The 20,924-nt window shown below is 45.9% G+C and overlaps 1 protein-coding gene across 1 annotated transcript in view; it reads right to left on the bottom strand.

Moving 5' to 3' along the window:
- The window catches only part of LOC105035392 (E3 ubiquitin-protein ligase IPI1), a 62,989-nt gene extending 60,691 nt beyond the window's left edge, over positions 1–2,298 (bottom strand). The window contains exon 1 of the mRNA XM_010910941.4: positions 1,959–2,298. Within this exon, the coding sequence (XP_010909243.1) occupies positions 1,959–2,121 (163 nt within the window). The 5' untranslated portion in view covers positions 2,122–2,298. The remainder of the gene's footprint in view (positions 1–1,958) is intronic.
- Between the last annotated feature and the right edge of the window lie 18,626 nt (positions 2,299–20,924).

Here is a 20,924-nt window from a genome sequence, read left to right as displayed (position 1 = left end):
GAACCTTGGCACATACATTTGTTTGAATTCACAAATCCTACTATATCATTTTTAACCTCATAGCATCCATTCTATGTATTGACACTGCATTTATTATTGGGCTGCCTAAACGTCAATTGTTGATTCTCCTTTCTTTGCTTTTTTCATTCTCAAACAAACTAAGCCGCTCTCTTTTCACCTTGAGCTCTCTCTAGTAAATTTCTCCCTTCACTATCTTTCTGATCTGTGCAACTCAGTCTTAAATGATGTGAGAGAGAAGGAGAGTTTCCTTCTCCCACACATACGCATAAATTACCTCAACTTCACCTTGACAATTGCAAAAGAATCTTCATTTCAAATATAAATAAAGTGGTGCCCTCAATGACCAACCTTTATTCAAATCCTTAATGGACATTTGCCGATAGCCCAGGCCCATACACATTCACAAAGTGCTAACTTGACCAAGACAAACATACTCTATTTTAAGCATGACATGCTACAAATTATGTCGATCAAACTTGTCAGTAATCATGATAAACAATGTTTTAAAAGGTGCCGTGCTTATTTCTTAGTACCTAATACCAACCAGCAGAAGTTATAATAATTAATGTCCTAACATTACTAATACCCGTATCAAGCCCTCCCAAAATCCACATAAAGCATAACCATCAGCTTAGATTCACACCCCTACCTAGGAATGAAATATTTGGCTGTATATGTGGCTCCAGAATGATTAATCATAAATGGGCCCACATATTAGTCATACAATAATAAGCAGCTTATATATGCAGCAGCATCAGCACAATGCTAAGTGGACCACCTTTTACGTCGTTTAGCAATATGACTATGACCACATACAGTAGAGACATAAAAGCAGTACAGTTAATATTTTTCCAGGTAGCAGGCCCTCTAAAGTTGTCTATGCTACGAACTTGGGACTATCATTTAAAAATTTAACATTAGGCTGATAGTCGATCACAAAAAAAATTACTCTTTCTAATAAAGCCCTCTCACCTTAGGGTTATGATCCAAAACTCATCCCATTTTGGCAGGAAAAGGCTTGGAGGACAAGAAGGATGATGATGATGATGATCATAAGGATAACCATAACAACAACAAGCAGGGCTTAGAACTGATCATCAACAACTATAATCAAATTTAACACCATTTCTTCTTTTAGCCAGCATATAGAAGATCAGAGTAAAGAAGGATTAACCTCAAATGGAAAGCAAGCACTTCTAGCCCTAAAATCACTTATTATGCATAAAAGTTATGATACCTAACAATAAGAAGATGAGATGCGGCTTATTCACATTTAACTCTTGCCGTGCAAATAAGTTTCTTGCTACAAAATGCATTTCCATCTTAGAAAATCACATGCATATCAGCCAGCACAAACCAATTAAGTCTCTATTCAGGCAAAGAAGCTCTGAAACAGGAAAAAAATAGCCCAAATTTGCATTAAATTTCACCCTTCATACAGTGGAAATTCAACCTTAATTAGCAATCTCACTCGTAGATGTCACCTGTGAAACTAGAAACTTAACAGGTTAGCCAGCGAGCTAACCTAATTCCTACCATAGTTTCACATGGGGCATGCATCAGACTTATTGTTGAATGGATAATTATGAAACAGATACCCCATGTTTCTTCAAGGATTTTTTTAGTTTCCTTCCAAACCCAGGTCAAAAAATTATGAAAGAAAATGCCAATATCATGAATAAAGGTTGAAACTTTATACAACTAAAGAATCACCGATCACCGTCAAAATCCATCCTTTACAACGCAGACAAGGTAAACTCCATGAAAAAAATCCAGTAAGCACAGATCTAAACAGCACCATACGGGCCAACAAAAAGGTTCGAAATTGTCAACAGGAGATGCAGGCAAGCCAGATTCAAACAACCCTAGAATAGCCATAACAGCGGATAAGATTGGGCAATTCATGCAAGATGCAGCGATAGGGAACAATTCATCACCTAGATGGAATTCGTGCCCGCATTGGAGCCTGGCGGTCGATCTATCCCCCTGATTCAGCACGAGCTCCAGGCAAATCGAGCAGGAGGAGGCCGCGGACATGGCTCCCTTCCCCTCGTTAGAAAACTCCACCTTTTCCAGATTCATGGCCTCCAAGCCGCTCATCGATCTTTCCCCCTTCTCCTTCCTTCTCCCCCTCCGCTCCTCGAACGGTTGCTCAAAGACCCCAGAAGCCCCGATCGATTTCCACTTCCACCATGACGAGATAAAAGCTAAAGAAGAGAGAGAGCGGAATGAGAGGGTTTCGGTTCGGACAAGAGGGTAACGGGATTTCTCTGTAAGAGTTTTTTTTTTTTTATGCCGTCTTTATTTATTTATTTATTTATTTATTTTCCTTCTGCGGTTTTACGACGGTGGTTTACGTACGGTTGGGAGGTTTTAATGGAAATAAACAGGCATCGTCGGAGTCATGACGTTAAAACAGGTCCATCCTTTCTTCGATGTGTATATATATATTATTTTTCTAAATAAAACTTTTCTCACGCCCATATCTTTGCAGAGGATTATATACGTACAGTACGTACTATGAATGTGTATATCACCGAGAGTGTGCTATTAGATCCATTTAAGAGACTTGGTATCTGGCCTTATCTGTATAATTTATTGGTTCTTTTAACATCCACCGTTTTCAAATCCTAAAAATTATTGCAACTTAGCATAATATCTTAATCTCATCCCTTGAATTTATTTGAACTCTTGCTTTCGCTCCATGCAACAGTGAGAAAGTAATATTGTTTCGTTCATATATATTTTTTTATATATAATTATTGTATATTAATCTTCTTATTATATAATATAAAAAATTTTATTAATTATATTAAAATTATTTATAAAAATTTTATTTTAAATATAATGAAAGAAAAAAATTGATAAAATAAATATTTTTTTTTTTAACATCTTTGTAGAGACCAACTCATATATTCTTTTTGTCAACTTCCCCTACTTGCTGTTTAGCTTCATCGTAAAGCATATATCTACTTGCCAACTAAATAAAAGTAGAAACAATTGCCGACTAATATTAACTCACCAACTTATCATCATCTCCTATGCTTAATGATGATAGTTTAAAAATTATATTAGGTTGAATGGAGTAGGCTCATGAAACCTTAAATGCCCATTGATAGAGCTAAATTTGGATTTGTTGTCATCTTTTTCATCTTATTCCAAATAAATTAGAGAACTCGAGATTCTCATTGAGCTCCATTGGTTGAGGTAGATGATAGTCCATCAAGCTTAACTAGGTGAGATTGGATATATGCACAAGCATACTGTAGTGTCGACTTAGCCAGAAAGATACGGATCCGAAGAAAGATAGAGAGTAGCATGGAACCAAATATCTTGATCTTTAAGAACTTTCGCCACTGTCATACTGTTTGAAGGAGATGGAAATGGATGGGAGAGTAGCATTGGACAATAGCAAAGGTGTAATGCGGGACTAAAGTAAAGATGTAACGCCAGGCTTCAGTAAAAAATTAAGTTACACTTGTTTCTAAAATAAATGACTAAGATAAAGATAAAAGTAAAGATAAATTATTTCGATTGATTGTCGAAGGATCTTTATATAGAGTATAATTCTAATATTATACTAAGACACAATAACTAAAGAATAACTAAAACAAAATAACCATAATACAACTGTTAGCCCTTTCAACTATCTTCATCATCATGATCTTCGATGCCTTTGATAGTTCACTTTCATGATTCCAATGCGATGTAACCACATATTGAGATATTTCATGTCTCTTAATCTGCTATCTGTATCATTATGATTTTGAGTCTTCAGCCTACTTGTTTATATTCTGGCTAAATCCAATCTATTCAATTTTTATTGCATACTTAGCACAATTTGGTACAACCAAACTTCATCCCATCTAGCAAGGGTGGTGCTTACTATTGACAACGATCTAAATTGTGGAGACAAAGTATAAATAATACCCTCTACATCATGTTAATTGATGATCAAGAGGCTGTTTATGAAATGATATATCCTCTTTCAACTTTGAGTTCCTTACATGCCTCCCACAATGCAGAATAGTGCTTCTTAAATACTTCCCATTAATAGTTTAATCCTGAAGTTCATAATTTATACTCCTTAAAATATATACCCATCCAAGTTGTACTTGATCAATGATATATGATCCTTCCCTGTTCATGAACTATTTTTCAAACCTCGAAACAGGGAGGATCAACTTTCACACCAAATCTATAACAATCAAAGATGTTGACTGAACTTGCTTGTCATAAGATAAAGAAACTTTAAAATTTTAGGCATGCAAACAATCTAGGACTGTCAACTTCTTTTTGTATAAATATCTTAATTTGGCCATTATAGTCTAAGAATAACTCTAATCATCCAACTCAACCTAATGAGCTATCCTGTGTGATCTAATGATCATCTCCGTGGATAGCACTGCTTTTAAGCGAAAATTGAGTGCAGGGGTATGTTGGGAAATGTGTCCCAAAAAGTCAATCGTCAAGCTGTTGACGGTTGAGCAACCAAGTATTGTAATTGATTTGTTAATAAATAAAATATATTTGGCATCTTCATCATAAGCTTTCATCTTCTAATGAACTCCATTGTTATGATGAAGTCCTTAGGACTATTTAGGTTCGATAAAGAGAGGATTTATCGATTAGTCCTTAAAACTGTTCACGACCAAATAATAGGCTGTTAATAAGGACGACAGCTTCTATCGAGCATAGGTCGCTGTAGGCCATATGGGTTGGTTGTCCTCTTAACCAAGGAGTGTGGAGACACTGGTATGGCATACAGGTGAGATGTAAGAGTACATCGTCATTGAACGTGACCAACTCCAGAGCATTCTGCTGTCGAGAATGTCTCTGATGGGATATAGGTATAAGTGTCCCTTAGACTTGAGATCGCCTCAGTGACTTGCAAGCAACTCACTGTGCTTTGGTACTGGACTAACTGAATTTCTAATTCAGGGACGGAAGGCTTCTGGGCACAGTCAAGTACTTGCGAAGTCAGAGTATGATCGAGATGGGATTGACCACTCCAAGAGTTGGAGAAGAATGAGTCGCTGTATTTCAATTTAGCAAAACCTTGGCCAGGGTAATCCATCAGATGGATTTGATATTTTGAAATACAATGTGGACAACCTGATCAGAGTTGACAGTTGAGCTCTGGGGTGTCCTATGATCATTTTGGTCAAGGGGATGAATTATATGAAAACTATATCCGCATGGGTTCTAAGGATGTTGTTCTACACATTCGACCTATCCGGTCGTCGGGTACCATTGCTAGATGGTCACTTGATTGGTATAGAAATTTGTTTCTATGCTATCGGTTTAGGTTCGGACCTATGAGGTCACACACATTAGAGTTCATGATCCAATCGGATGGTTGATCAACGATTAAGAATCGTTCTAGGGTTAAATGATCAATACGATTGACATTTAAACCAGTGCAAGTGTTGCAGGAGGATCTATTAGCAATTCGATTGCTAATTGGCTTAATTTGATTAAGCCAATGGGCTGAGATTAAGTCTAATTAAATATATTTAATTAGATTTGATTTGGGCTTGATTGGATCAAGTCCAATTGATTTATTGGATAAGCCAAGTGCAAGGAAAAATTAGTCCTAGTTCAACTAGGACTTGGGTCAATCTAATTTCTAATTTGATTAGAAAATTAAATCAGATTGAAATATAATTTAATCTGATTAAATTAGGTTCTTAATTGGGTTAAGACCTATTTTAATTGGGTTGATCTAATTTTGATTTGATTTGGTTTGGGAAACCAAATTAAAACAAGTTATGAGATAGAATCCTAGTTGGAATAGGATTCCACCTTGCGCCACATAAACCTTCTCCACGCCCTCTCTCTTATTCAATGCCAATCTCCACTTATTTTGTGCGACAAAAGCCCTCTCTCAGATCTCTCCCACGTTCACAAAAGGTCTCTTCTCTTCTTTCTTACATGGAAGGTGGTTTGGATCAAATCTAAAAGGAATAAGTTTGGATTTTGAATTCTATGAGATAGAGTTTTAGAAATCCAAAACTCTTTCAATTTTGCACCGAATTTATCCAAATTTTTTTTGAAATTTTTGTGACTTTTAGGGTATACATTGTGCACCCTTTTCTTATGATCCATACACAAAAATATGGAGGAGGTGCTCAAGAGTTGGGCGTCCCTTAACTTGCCATGTTTGGATAAGCCTTGACTAGGTGTTTGACCTAGACAAGGACTCTATCATATCTCTCTATATAAGATGAGTTTCTTCATGAAATTTTAAGGGGAGATAGAGATATGAGAGACCTTTGTGCCATCCAAAAATTAGAGAGAAATACCTTTGGATCGTGGAGATATAAAAGACGCAAGTTAGGGCATCTAGAGAGAAAAACGTGAAGAAGAAGAGGGTCTTCTTCTTGGGTTTTTATTTTCATATCTTTCCTCCCTCCATCTTGAGTTTCCTGAGAGTGTCTCAGATCTGAAACTCCTCCTTCTACTTTCCATCTTTGGAAGAGTCCAAATCAAGAAGAAGGAGGCACCTGATCAACCATCAAAGAAGGATCAGCGCAGTACTAGCATACTGTGCTGATTTCCTGAAGCAGGACTTCTGATCGAGATTCGTGGGCTCGTGTGGACGACTCCTAGAGGCCGGACGTGTGTGCGGCTTGCAACATCATCCTCAAGCCCAGATCAGCAAGGTTAGAACGTCTAACTTGCAAGGTAATAGATCTGATCTATTGTTTAATACATACATTAGATGTAGTATAGAAACATGTTGATATGATCAACATGTAGTTCATGCTATATTTATATATTTTAATTTTTGATTTAATACCATGTAATAATCATGTAATAGAATCTTAGATCTAGAGATTTTCTGATCTTAGAAAATAAATTTTAATTTATTTTAGTCTTCCGCTGTATGATCTTGAAAAAGTTTCAAGATCTAATCCTCTTTTTCAAGATCTAACCCTGAAATCCTAGATCTGGTTCCCTACAGGGTAAAATGGTAATTTTAAAATTTTTTCAAAATCACTATTTTATAGTAAAAATTATTAATTAATCTAATTAATTAACATGTGTTTACCCTACACTAGGATCTAAATATGATATAAAGCATGCATGCATTTAAATTTGAAATTCAAATTTGAACAGTAAATAATTTACTGCTGTGTTCAGAACACATTATCTTTGTGCGGATAGTCGATCGCCATAATCTGATCACTGTCGGGAGGATCTGATCGTCACAATACAGCCACACAGTATGTCTGATCTCTGCAGATCGTCCACACAAAGCTCCCGGTCTGATCGGCTCCTCACGAGTGCTAGCTCGTTGTAGAGCCCTTTCGACGGTCGATGCTGATCGAACTCCTTCGATCGATTTCTGCCGATTCTTCAGATACTCTGAATCATCAGCAAATATGTTTGAGAGGTTGATGATGCTCTCCTTTGAATTTGGTGGGCTCACGACACTCGTAGCTCACTTTCTCACTTCCCGAACCCCTGGCTGAAATCCTACGGTGCTCACAGAAGACCCTGCGCCCACTCTCTTTCTTTTTTTCCTCTCGGAATGTTTTGAACTTTTCAAAAATATGCAGAAATCTTCCTCACGCTCTCTTTTCTTTTTCAGATCTGTTGGGTATAAAATACCCACAGCCAAAGTCCTCAGCAGAATCAGCTCCAGGAGGACTCCGCCCGGACTCCTACGGGAGCCGGGCTCCGCCCGCGACTTCAACTCCAAGAGGACTCCGACCGGACTCCTACAGGAGCCGGGCTCTGCCCGCGACTTCAACTCCCGGAGGACTCCGACCGGACTCCTACGGGAACCGGGCTCCACCCACCTAACTTCAATTGCAGGAGGACTCCACCCGGACTCCCACGGGAGTCGAGCTCCATCGCCAATTCAACCGTCGGTAAGATCCGTCCGGACTCCCACGGGAGCCGGACTTCGCACCTAACTTCAATTGCAGGAGGACTCCGCCCGGACTCCCACGGGAGCCGGGCTCCATCGCCAACTTCAACCGCCGGTAAGATCCGTCCGGACTCCCACGGGAGCCGGACTTCGCACCTAACTTCAATTGCAGGAGGACTCCACCCGGACTCCTACGGGAGCCGAGCTCCATCGCCAACTTCAACCGTCGGTAAGATCCGTCCGGACTCCCATGGGAGCCGGACTTCGCACCTAACTTCAATTGCAGGAGGACTCCGCCCGGACTCCCACGGGAGCCGAGCACCATTGCCAACTTCAACCGCCGGTAAGATCCGTCCGGACTCCCACAGGAGCCGGACTTCGCACCTAACTTCAATTGCAGGAGGACTCCGCCCGGACTCCCACGGGAGCCGGGCTCCATCGCCAACTTCAATCGCCGGTGAGATCCGTCCGGACTTCCACGGGAGCCGGACTTCGCACCTAACTTCAATTGCAGGAGGACTCCGCCCGGACTCCCACGGGAGCCGGGCTCCATCGCCAACTTCAACTGCAGAAGGACTCCGCCCGAACTCCTACGGGAGCCGAGTTCCGTCCTCGACACCAACGGCTGCAGACAGACTTCGTCCGAACTCCTGCGGGAGCCGGACCCTGCCCACGACCCCAACTGCAAGTAGACTTCGTCCGGGCTTCTACGGGTGCCGGACCTCGCTACCGACTCCAACCAAGCTCCGACCGACAAGTCTGGACCCCCTGGCGGGCCACAATAACGGACAACACTGCTCCACTCCCTGCAGCGGACCCTACGCGACCCCATTACTCCCTGACAGGCTATATTAACGGCCATGATTCTGCTCCACTCCCTGCGGCGGATCCTGTGCGATTCCACCACCCCCAGATGAGTCACGACAGCGGACGCCACTCCACTCCCCGTAACTGATCCCGCGTGGCAAACCACGATAATAGCCACGACCCCGCTTTACTACTCTCCGCAATAAATTCCTCCTGACTCTGGGCGGCCCACTACCAGACGGTTACAGGCGTCGCTATCAATCTGTTGCCCTCTCCGTCTATAAAAGGGAAACTCCAGATACGTTATTCGATAAGCTTTCATCTTTCATCTAAAAACTCTGCTAAATTCTCTGTTCGAGCACTCCATTCTTGTTGAGGCAGAGAACTGACTTGAGCGTCGGAGGGTCTTGCCGGAGCAACCCCACCTCCGGTTTAGACTTCCTTTGCAGGTCTCGGCGGCGACCGCGACTTCCTCGACTCCAGCTTCTCTGACGCAAGCGGATTTTTGCACCAACAAGATTGGCGCTAGAGGAAGGGCTGTGTCTTCGCAACACCCTTGTTCTTAAAGGAGCGCTCAACGGATCCACCTCCGGTCATCTTATCCGGCACCCACTCCTCCTTTCCTCATCTGCCCACTCCTCCTTTCCTCATCTGATGCCTTCTCGCGAGGCATTCGCACAACTACCTCTGGCTATGGTCGCCGACAAGGAGTGGCCGGACGATCGGCCTCTATCGGATTCCATCAACACCATTTCGGGGGGATCCCGACGGGAGGCAACCAACATACCGTCTGTATCCCCAAGCGGTTAAAGGTTGAAGAATCCATAACCTTTACCGAAGAAGACACCCAAGGAGTCCAATTCCCTCATAACGACGCAGTCGTAGTTTTCTTGAATATAGCAAATTACGACGTCCGTCGCATTCTTGTCGACAACGGAAGTTCGGCCGACATCTTGTTCTACGATGCCTTTTCAAGAATGTCCGCTCTTGGCGGTCATCTGAGGCCGATTTGCTCCCCCCTGGTAGGGTTTATCGGTGACGCCATTCTGACGGAAGGAATGATAGCTTTGACTGTGGCCGCGGGTCAATATCCAAAGCAATCCAGGGCTCTGGTGAATTTCTTGGTGGTGAAGGCGCCATCCGCCTACAATGCAATCCTTGACCGACCCGGCCTCAATGCTTTCCGAGCTGTCATTTCGACCTACCATTTGAAGTTAAGTTTCCCACCAACCAGGGGATCGGAGAGGTCCGGGGAGACCAAGCCCTGGCCAGACACTGCTACAACATCACCTTGCAAAGAAGCGATCAGGCTGACCCCTGTCCCGTCGATGGACTAGATGCTCGCGATGACCTCACCGAAGAAAGGGACGGCCCAATCGAAGATCTGGTACCAATCCCTTTGAATGATGGGAATGCGGAGCATGTGGCGCTAATTGGCTCCAACATGGGGGAGGAGGTGCGGACGCGTCTTATTGATTTTCTACGAAGGAATGTGGACGTTTTCGCTTGGGTTCCAGCAGACATGTCGGAGATTGATACGAAAGTCATGGAGCATCATCTGGCCGTCGATCCAAAGCATCGACCGACGAAAGAAAAAATCCGGAGTCATGCCCCGGAGAGGCAGAAGGCGATAGCCGAGGAAGTGGATAAGCTCCTCAAGGCCAGATTCATTAAGGAAGTCAATTATCCTGATTGGATTTCCAATGTTGTTCTGGTCAAAAAGCAAACGGCAAGTGGAGGATGTGCATAGACTTCAAAAACTGAATAAGGCTTATCCAAAGGACAGCTACCCCCTTCCCAGAATCGACCAACTGGTGGACGCGACCTCAGGCCATGAGCTCCTCACCTTTATGGATGCGTTCTCCGGCTATAATCAAATTAGAATGGCGTCGGAAGATGAAGAAAAGACAGCTTTCATCACTAATCGCGGCCTTTACTGTTACAGGGTCATGCCTTTCGGCCTCAAGAATGCAGGCACAACCTACCAACGGTTGGTGAACAAAATCTTCAAAGAGCAGATCGGTCGAAACATGAAGGTCTACGTGGATGATATGCTCATAAAAAGCAAGTCTTCCAGAAATCATGTCCCGACCTCGAGGAGACCTTGACGCTCTCTGAAAGTATAGAATGAAGCTGAACCCAACTAAATGCGCTTTCGGAGTAACCTCAGAAAGTTCTTGGGCTTCATGGTATCAGGTGCGGGATTGAGATCAATCCAGAGAAAATTCGTGCCATCCTGGAGATGACCGCCCCAAAGTCGATCAAAGAGGTTCAGCGCCTCACAGGGAGGATAGCGGCTCTTAATCGCTTCGTTGCGAGGTCGGCCGAACGGTGCTTGCCCTTCTTTCAAACCCTCAAGCAGCCGAAGAACTTCTGTTGGACCTCTGAATGCCAACAGGCGTTCGAAGAGTTAAGAAGCTACCTTAGCTCACCCCCCTGTTGGCAAAGCCTGAACCTGGGGAGGAACTATTTTTATACCTAGCGGTCTCTCCCATGGCCCTCGCGGCCGTCCTTGTCAAAGAAGAAACGAAAGTCCAGCGACCAGTCTACTACATTAGCCGCGCGCTGAGGGACGCCGAGACAGGTACACCAAATTAGAAAAACTGACCTACGCCTTGTTGGTTGCAGCTCAGAGGCTCCGACCCTACTTTCAAGGGCACACCGTGACGCTACTCACCGATCAACCGATCAAGGCGGTTTTGCACCGGGCTGACACCTCCGAAAGAATGGCAAAATGGGCGATCGAGCTCACAGAATTCGACATCAACTACAGACCTAGACCAGCAGTAAAGGCCCAAATACTGGCATATTTATAGTAGAGTGCACCATCCCAGAGGAGGCCGAACCTGAGCAAAGCAAAGTTGACGACCTGAAGTCTCAACCGAACTCCCCAACGAAGAGGCCAATCCCTCCGATCACTTTTGGACCCTCTATGTGGATGGATCTTCCAACATGTCGGGCGCAGGTGCAGGCCTGATCTTGGTCAGTCCGGAGGGAGTCATCGCGGAGTACGCTCTGCATTTCGAGTTCCCGCAACAAACAATGGAGCGGAATATGAAGCTCTGATCGCAGGACTAAGGATCGCCAGAGAGCTGGAATAAGTCAGCTCCGGGTGCATAGTGACTCTCAACTGGTGGTGGGGCAAGTCAGCGGGAGTTACGAAGCGCGGGAGGACAGTATGGCCAGATACCTTGAGAAGGTAAAGGAGCTCACCCCCGCCTTCAACAGCTTCAACATTAGACAGATTCCAAGGCTGGAGAATACCAGAGCCGATCTTCTCTCCAAGCTGGCGACATCGCCCCGACCGAATTGCCCAAAGGCATCCTCTTTGAAGTTCTAAAACACCCAGTACAGAAGAATCGCGGCCCGTAATGGAGATCGACCACGAGCCCAGCTGGGTCGACCCGCTGATAACCTATCTCAGAGATGGAGTTCTCCCCCAGGACGGAAGGAGGCTCGGAAGCTCCGAAATCAAGCCTCCCGATACATCCTTTATGAGGGCAAATTGTACAAAAGATCATACTCCTTGCCCCTCTTGAAATGTCTCCGGCCCTCGGAAGCTGACTACGCCTTGTGGGAAGTACATGAGGGATTTGCGGAAACCATTTGGGGGCTAGATCTTTATCCCACAAGCTGCTCCGCCAGGGATATTACTGGCCAACGATGCATCGTGATTCGATTGAATATGTCAAAAAGTGTGATCGATGCCAGAGTACGCCAACATCCAGAGACAGCCCACCACCGAACTCACACCCTTGAGTGCCCCATGGCCTTTTGCACAATGGGGGATGGATATCCTTGGCCCTTTTCCCATGGCATCTGGGCAAAGGAAGTTCCTCCTCGTAGCGATCGACTACTTCACCAAATGGGTTGAAGCCGAACCACTAGCAAAAATCACGGAAGCAAAAGTTCAAGATTTCGTCTGGAAATCGATCGTGTGTAGGTTCGGTCTGCCTAGAACCCTAATCACTGATAATGGACGACAATTTGGGGAGCGAAATTCATCGAATTCTGTGAAGATCTAAACATCTCCCACAACTTCACATCAGTAGCCCATCCCCAGGCGAACGGCGAAGCTGAGGTGACCAACAGAACCCTTTTGCAGGGGATTAAGACAAGGCTTGAAAAAGCGAAGGGAACTTGGACGGACGAACTTTATCATGTGTTGTGGCGTATCGAACTACTCAGAGGCTACCTACGGGGGAGACCCCTTTCGCTTTAGCCTTCGGTACGGAAGCCGTCATCCCCATCGAGCTTAAACTCCCGTCAGCACGAGTCGTGGCGTTCGACGAACATCAAAGTTCGCAAGGTCTTAGAGCCAACCTCGACCTACTGGAAGAAAGACGGAGATAGCTCAGGTCGGATGGCAGCCTACAGACAGAAGGTTGCTCGATATTACAACGCCCGGGTTAAGAACAAAGCCTTTGAGGGGAGATCTAGTGCTTCGACGAGCCGCTGTCTCGCAACCTCAGGACCGAGGGAAACTCGCCCCAAACTGGGAGGACCGTATGAAGTCAAAGAAGTAGTCCGGCCCGGAACTTATTATCTTAAGGAACTCGAGGAGCCGACCTCCCACGACCGTGGAGCTCGAAAAACTTGCGGATGTACTACCAGTAACTTCATTTTAATTGAAAATCACATACCTATATGCCTTGGACAATGCAAACAAACTGTATCAAAAACAAAAGGGAAACCTCATCCCGACAAGGTCGAAGGCCCGGTTCCATTTAGACCGGATGGGGGAGAGGCCTTACAGCGCCTAATGTGCCCCCACAGCCATGTCAGGAACAGGAGGAGAACCTCGTCCTGACATGAGCAAGGTCGAAGGCCCGGTTCCATTTAGACCGGATGGGGGGAGAGGCCTACAATGCCCTATGTGCCCCACAGCCTGTAGGGACAGGAGGAGAACCTCGCCCTAACTTGAGCAAGGTCGAAGGCCCGGTTCCTTTAGACCGGATGGGGGGAGAGGCCTTACAATGCCCTAAATGCCCCCACAGCCTGTCAGGAACAGGAGGAGAACCTCGTCCTGACATGAGCAAAGTCAAAGGCCCGGTTCTTTTAGATCGGATGGGGGAGAGGCCTTACAGCGCCCTATGTGCCCCCACAGCCGTGTCAGGAACAGGAGGAGAACCTCGTCCTGACATGAGCAAAGTCAAAGGCCCGGTTCTTTTAGACGGATGGGAGGAGAGGCCTTACAGTGCCCTAAGCGCCCCCACAGCCGGGCCGAAACGGGAGGAGAACCTCGCCCTGGCTCGAGCAAAATGGAAGGCCCGGACTCCTACGGGAGCCGGGCTCCTCCACGACGCCAAGGAAGACTCCACCCGACTCCTACGGGAGCCGGGCTCCGTCCACGACGCCAAGGAAGACTCCACCCGGACTCCTATGGGAGCCGGACTCCATCCACGACGCCAAGGAAGCTCCACCCGGACTCCTACGGGAGCCGGGCTCCATCCACGACGCCAAGGAAGACTCCACCCGAACTCCTACGGGAGCCGGGCTCCGACCCGACGCCAAGGAAGACTCCACCCAGACTCCTACGGGAGCGGGCTCCGTCCACGACGCCAAGGAAGACTCCACCCGGACTCCTACGGGAGCCGGGTCCGTCCGAGGAGTCCGGCTCTGTCCACGACGTCAAGGAAGACTCCACCCGGACTCCTACGGGAGCCGGGCTCCATCCACGACGTCAAGGAAGACTCCACCGGACTCCTACGGGAGCCGGGCTCCATCCACGACGTCAAGGAAGACTCCACCCGACTCCTACGGGACGGGCTCGTCCACGATGCCAAAAGAAGGCTCCACCCGGAACTCCTACGGGAGTCCGGGCCCCTCCGTCCACGACGCCCAAGGGAAGACTCCACCCGGACTCCTACGGGGAAGCCGGAATTCTGTCCATGACTCCAATCACAGGAGGGTTCCGTCCGGACTCCCACGGGAGCCGAACTTCGTCTTGACTTCAGCGGAGAAAAATTCTGAGTGAAAAGGAAAAAGAAAAGGCAACGGACCATGACAGCTACGATGGAAAATGGACAGCGATCGAGGTACAGAAAACTCTGTCACACAAGGACTGGGGCTCCCCATCAGGAGTCCCAGCTTTTGAGGAAGTTGTCGACACCAAAAATAAGACAACTTACTTAGGGTGACAGAAGCTCGGACCCCCGAATCCAAGCCCTAGGAGGGACCCCAGGCTCGAATGGCCCCAAGCGAGCCTGCAGCCATTGATGGAAAAATGACAACCGGATATCTTCGAACGGCGTTAAAAGTCGAAAAGGAGCTCGGCAAATAACAATCCAACACGAATAAAAGAGGTCGTCGATGACCTTAGGACGACGTGAAAAAGAAAAGAAGAAAAGGAGGAAGGGAGAAGAAAGAAGAATAAAGAAGTTCGACAGACGACTATTCGATGCAAGATGCAGACGAGGTAACAAAATCTCCTTTTCATTTTTCAACCAACAAGGTGTACGTTACAAGACCCGGAGGGCCAGAAAAAAAAAAAAAATACATCATCAACAACATCGAGAACACAGTTTGGAAGGGATACGCCGGAAGTCGCTTCAAGCTGCAAACTTCTCTTCCCATTTCGTGTCCAGTGCGTGTGGCGGGCCTATCGGCTTTCGCCCCGTCTTGCTTCGCCCCACCTCTGAAGTCCCAACCTCATGGGGAAAAGGATGGGATAGATTCCCGGGGGCGGTAAGAGGCAACGGCAGCGGCGACGAAGACCTATTTCAAGAAGAAACCAGAGTCACCCCTGGGGGCAACGGTGGTGCCAGAGATATGCGTCATCACCGAATACTCCGTGGTAGCCACCATCCAAAACGCTCCGGCAAGGTCGGCATGCGCTACTTCCACCGCCCCCGCAACAAGTTTTACTGCCCACCGTCGACGTCGACCGCTTCTGGTCCTCGGCCCCGACGGCATCAAGGATCCCGCCACAGCTTGTGACGACAGCTCTGCCCTCTTGACCGGTATCACCCCGCCTTGCTACTCCAAAATTCTCGGGTAGAATACCTTTATCGGCGGCCCCATTATTAAACCCCTGTTGTTGAAGAAAATTCTTTCTTGAGCCCCCTTTGAAACGACGGGATCCTCAGGGCCACTGATGACCGGAGAACTCACCGACCGCTGTTCTCCTCCTTGCCTTCCTCCAAGCCCTAGACATCCCTTCGAGGATGGCCCTCTGGAGTGGAGGACATGACGTGGGAACACCTTAGAGAAGAATCGAGGGGCTGAAGATGGCAAGGACTGGTGCGGAGGAAGTGGCTGAGTAGCTAGGCTCTCAGACGAAAGAAAGGTGTCGTCCTCTCGACAGGATGAAGCCCGAAGGAAGAGTAGGGGTTTAAATAGCCAACGATCTTAGCGCAGTTATGGCGGCGGTCCCTTAGGCCAACTGGTGCATGCCACGTGTCCCGCGTGCCACTCGCCGCTATCGAGGGTTGACTGTTCGCAAATTTCATAGCGCGACGCTTGGGATCATGTTTCGGCGGGAGTTCCGAAAAGACTCTTCAGGTCGCCTTAACCGGAAAAAGGGCTCTGACGTGCGCATATTAAATGCCAACATATCCAAGGCGGTTATGCGTAGGATTCGAGGAGATAACTTCGGCCATGCCCCACCTCTCTGTACTTCCTTCATTCGAAATTCAAACTCGAAAGTAGGGGATAGTGTTGGGTACAAAATACCCACGGTCGAAGTTCTCAGCGGATTAGCCCTTGCGAGCTCCGCCCGGACTCCTACGGGAGCCGGGCTTCGTCGCCAACGTCAACCGCCGATAAGATCCGTCCAGGCTCCTATGGGAGCCGGCTCCGCAACTACTTTAATTGCAGAGAGCTCCCCGGACTCCTACGGGAGCCGGGCTCCGCCCACGACTCCAACCTCAAGGGGGGCTCCGCCCGAACTCCTACGGGAGTCGGCCTCGCCAACGTCAACCGCCGGTAAGATCCGTCCGGGCTCCTACGGGAGCCGGACCCCGCACCTGACCTTCATTGCAGGAGGGCTCCGTCCGGACTCCTACGGGAACCGAGCTCCGATCGCAACATCAACTCCAGGAGGGCTCCGCCCGGACTCCTACGGGCCGGCTCCGCCCACGACTCCAACCTCAAGGGGGCTCCGCTCGGACTCCTACGGGAGCCGGGCTTCGTCGCCAACGTCAACCGCCGGTAAGATCCGTCCGGGCTCCTACGGGAGCCGGACTCCGCACCTGACTTTAATTGCAGGAGGACTCCGCTCGGACTCCTACGGGAACCGAGCTCCGACCGCAACATCAACCCCAGGAGGGCCCCGCCCAGACTCCTACAGGAGCCGAGCTTCGTCGCCAGTGTCAACCGTCGGTAAGATTCGTCCGGGCTCCTACGGGAGCCGGACTCCGCACCTGACCTTAATTGCAGAGGACTCCGCCCGGACTCCTACGGGAGCCGGACTCCGTCATCAACTCCGACGGTGCCAAACTTCGGCCGACGGATCCGCATTCACAAGCGCGACGCCGCAACCGCCACGATCCCACTCCACTTCCTGCGGCAGATTCCGCGCAGCTCCATCACTCCCCGACAAGCCGCAGTAACGGTCAGCACTGCTCCACTCCCTGCGGCAGATTCCACGCAGCTCCATCACTCCCTGACAAGCCGCAGTAACGGTCACAGCACTGCTCCACTTCTTGCGGCAAATTTCACGCAGCTCCATCACTCCCTGGCAAGCCACGATAACGGCCACAACCCCGCTCCACTTCCTGAGACGGTTACCGTGCGATTCTTCCACCCACTGGCGAGTCGCGACAACGGACGCCGCTCCACTTCCCGCGGCAGGCCCCACGTGGCACACCCCGATGATAGCTACGGGTCCACCCCACTACTCTCTGCAACAAACTCTGCCTGACCCTGGGCAGCCCGCTACCAGACGGTTACAGATGTCGCTATCAGTTACCGCCCTCTCCACCTATAAAAGGGAAACCTCAGATACGTTATTCCATAAGCTCTCATCTTTCATCTAAAAACTCTGCTAAATTCTCCGTTCGAGCACTCCATTCTTGTTGAGGCAGAGAACTGACTTGAGCATCGGAGGTCTTGCCGGAGCAACCCCACCTCCGGTTTAGACTTCCTTTGCAGGTCCGACGGCGACCGCGACTTTCTCGACTCCAGCTTCTCCGGCGCAAGCAGATTTTTGCACCAACACTCGGTAAACGACAACTCAGAGCAAGAATAAACAGGTAATGAGAAAATTCTTTTTCATTTCATTAGTGAAGAGTGCATTACAAAAGCTTTTGAAGGTCAAAAAAAAAAAAACAACAAGAAAAGAAAAATACATGGAACAAAAGGTAAAAGAAGTTCTAAGCACTATCTCTAAACTCTACTAAAATTGCATTCGAGTGCTCTATTTCTGTTGAAGCAAAGTACTGACTTGAGCATCAGAGGGTCTTGTCGGAGCACCTCCAATTCTGGTTTAGACTTTCCTTGCAGGTCCCGGCGGCGACCGTGATTTTTTCGATTCCAGTTTCTCCGACATCGATGGAATTCTGCACCAACAATTATTATTATTATGATAATATATGATCTAAAATCTCAATGTGCAACCGAGGACATGCATACGGAGAGATTAGTGAAATGACTAATTGACTTGTAGCTTTGTGGCCATGAAAATTAATCACTTGACCCTAAAACTTGATTATAATGGCTCAATAAATTGCAAATTGCATCCCTTGAAGCTACGCAGAACAAGAGAGTAAACTAGAGTTTCTCATGAAATTTTGGTTGAGGCAAAATAGGTATTTGGCTTTAAACGAAACACCAATCTGCATATTTCATACAAGCAAACTGGGTCTACACCTTATTTAATTACAAGCTTGGGGAGCATGACGGTGCTCCATAATGTTAAATCCCATCAATTTTGAATCCAAAATTATGGTATAGATCCATTTCCTCAGCTAATGTTGGTGTTTTAGCTGCGAACCCTCGTTTGGCTTTGGCATACTTAAAGTTAACCGTCAGGCTTTTGTACATCCCTGAATCGAGAGCAATCAAGTCAAAGTCTTGTCTACGAACATAAATCTTCTTTTTCTCTTGATGTTTGGAGAGCAAAACCTAACCCAAGTATCCGGTTTTTTGGTCCAAATTAGATTGTTGTTGGGTCTCGGTCTATCCAGCCACTTACATCCTAAACAAAGGCTTGTCTATATGCCACAAAGGTGACAGGAAATTAAAATCTCAAAGACCGGGACAAATTTTGGCATGCACCACCTATTCCGATGGTTTTTTATATTGCAAGGAAACAAAATTAATTGCTCAACAAATTGCCTTCCCCCATGCATGGAACAAAACCCAGACCTTACATTAGCTATTTTTTGTTTGCTATAACAAGCCATTTCAGGCCTTCATCCTCTTTCAGTAACAGGTAACAGATTTAAATGATATTAATAAACATCACAAGAAAATACTAAATTAAGTAACACTTAGAAATTATCACCAAACCTAAAAATTAAAAAGATCATTTCCCTTTTATTGATATTTTGAAACATTGAATAAATTTAGCGTTGTCTATAGCAATATCAGAGCAACTATTAGTATGACTTACCCCAATGTTTATAAGAAATGTTGCTAAAGGTTAAAGCAGTGTGGTGCTTTTTATGATAGTTCAAACAAACATCACTAAGATGACACTTAACATCTAATATAATGTTTCTTTAAATTTTTGTGAGGGATGTTTTCTAAAATACTCTAATAGACTATATCTGTTGAAGTGAGTAGACCTATGTACATTCCTACAGCCCGTTTACTTGTTGTGATGGATTAACGAAACTCTAGCTTCACCATGTTTCTTTTGGTGGTGACATTCCATAGTATTTAGCGATGTCTACAGCAAATATCAGAGCAACTATTATGACTTACACCAATATTTATAAGAAATGTTGCTAAAGGTTAAAGCAGTGTGGTGCTTTAATTTTATGATGGTTCAAACAAATATCACTAAGATGACACTTAATATAATGTTTCTTTAAATTTTTGTGATGATGTTTACTAAAATACTGTATGTTGTCATAAGGCGCTGGAAGGAAAAAGACAAGATCAGTGCGAGACCAAACTGGGATGCTGTTGAAGACTAGATCGATATAAGCCACGAGTAAACCTACAAAATAAATCCTAGAGCCGATGGGGTATCATCCGGTTTAGAACCTTTCAATGCTTAAGTCAGCTAGAACTTTGAGAAATATAGTAGAATAAAAAAACTAAAAGGCAAGAAGGCAAATACAGAGTGAGGACTCTTGTTTCCTTCAATTGAAAAGCTAAAAAGAATTTAGTAGAGTCTCAGCTCTATGAGTTATACTTACCTTATGGAGGATACCCTAGCCTTCTTTATATAGAAGGGGCTTTTTTAGGCCGTTAGGCCGTTATAACAAAATGGCCAACTGTATGGAGATCATGAGTTGTTTATCCATATGAGATTAGCTATAGTATAGCTGAAAGACATTTGCTATTGAGTTGAATGACAGTGGTAAGGTAACTGTATGTGTTTTGAGGTTACATTGGCTTTGGATTAATGTCCCTTATGGTAGATCGGTAATAGCTGGGCTGATCATCATGCTTCATTAGAAATCAACTCTAGTTAACTCAGATCGGTATAGAGCTGAAATGAGGGTTGAATCAGATCTGTATTTAGCTGATCTGACCTATAAGTGTACTCCGATCAATATAACTTCCAGATGACTCTGATGTTGCTATGTGACTTGATGATGAGGTCAGTTTATATGTACCAACACATGCCTCCCCACTTTTCAAATTTGAAGTGGAATTCTCTACGTCGGGTGTAGAAAGTCAATCCAAAAGGTCTTATCCGACTTCTGTTGTCAACATAAATGCATCATATGATGGATGGTTGAGAATATTAATTTTTAATCATTTGAAGCGACATGTCACTTTTTGAAAATGATCCGTTGGATTCGATAATTATGGGGTGCTTAGAGAATCGAAAATTCATTATTACCTGGATGGTTTACCCAGACATATGTGTGCCATGTGTCATGCTATCATTGATCACTTTATTTATCATACGGATCAATCCCGTACGGCTTAATCAAGAAGAGGTACTCAAACTGACTTTTTTTAGAACCATTGGATTATTAACAAGTGGCATTGATCTAATGGTGTAGCCGATTAATCTGAACCATTGGTAAGTTTTATATATAGACTTGTACTCCATTTAAAAACTATTTTACTATCTTTTCTATAGGAAGCTCTA

Source organism: Elaeis guineensis, chromosome 7, assembly GCF_000442705.2.
Source record: "Elaeis guineensis isolate ETL-2024a chromosome 7, EG11, whole genome shotgun sequence".
Classification (NCBI taxonomy): domain Eukaryota; kingdom Viridiplantae; phylum Streptophyta; class Magnoliopsida; order Arecales; family Arecaceae; genus Elaeis; species Elaeis guineensis.
This window is presented reverse-complemented; position numbering and strand designations above follow the sequence as displayed.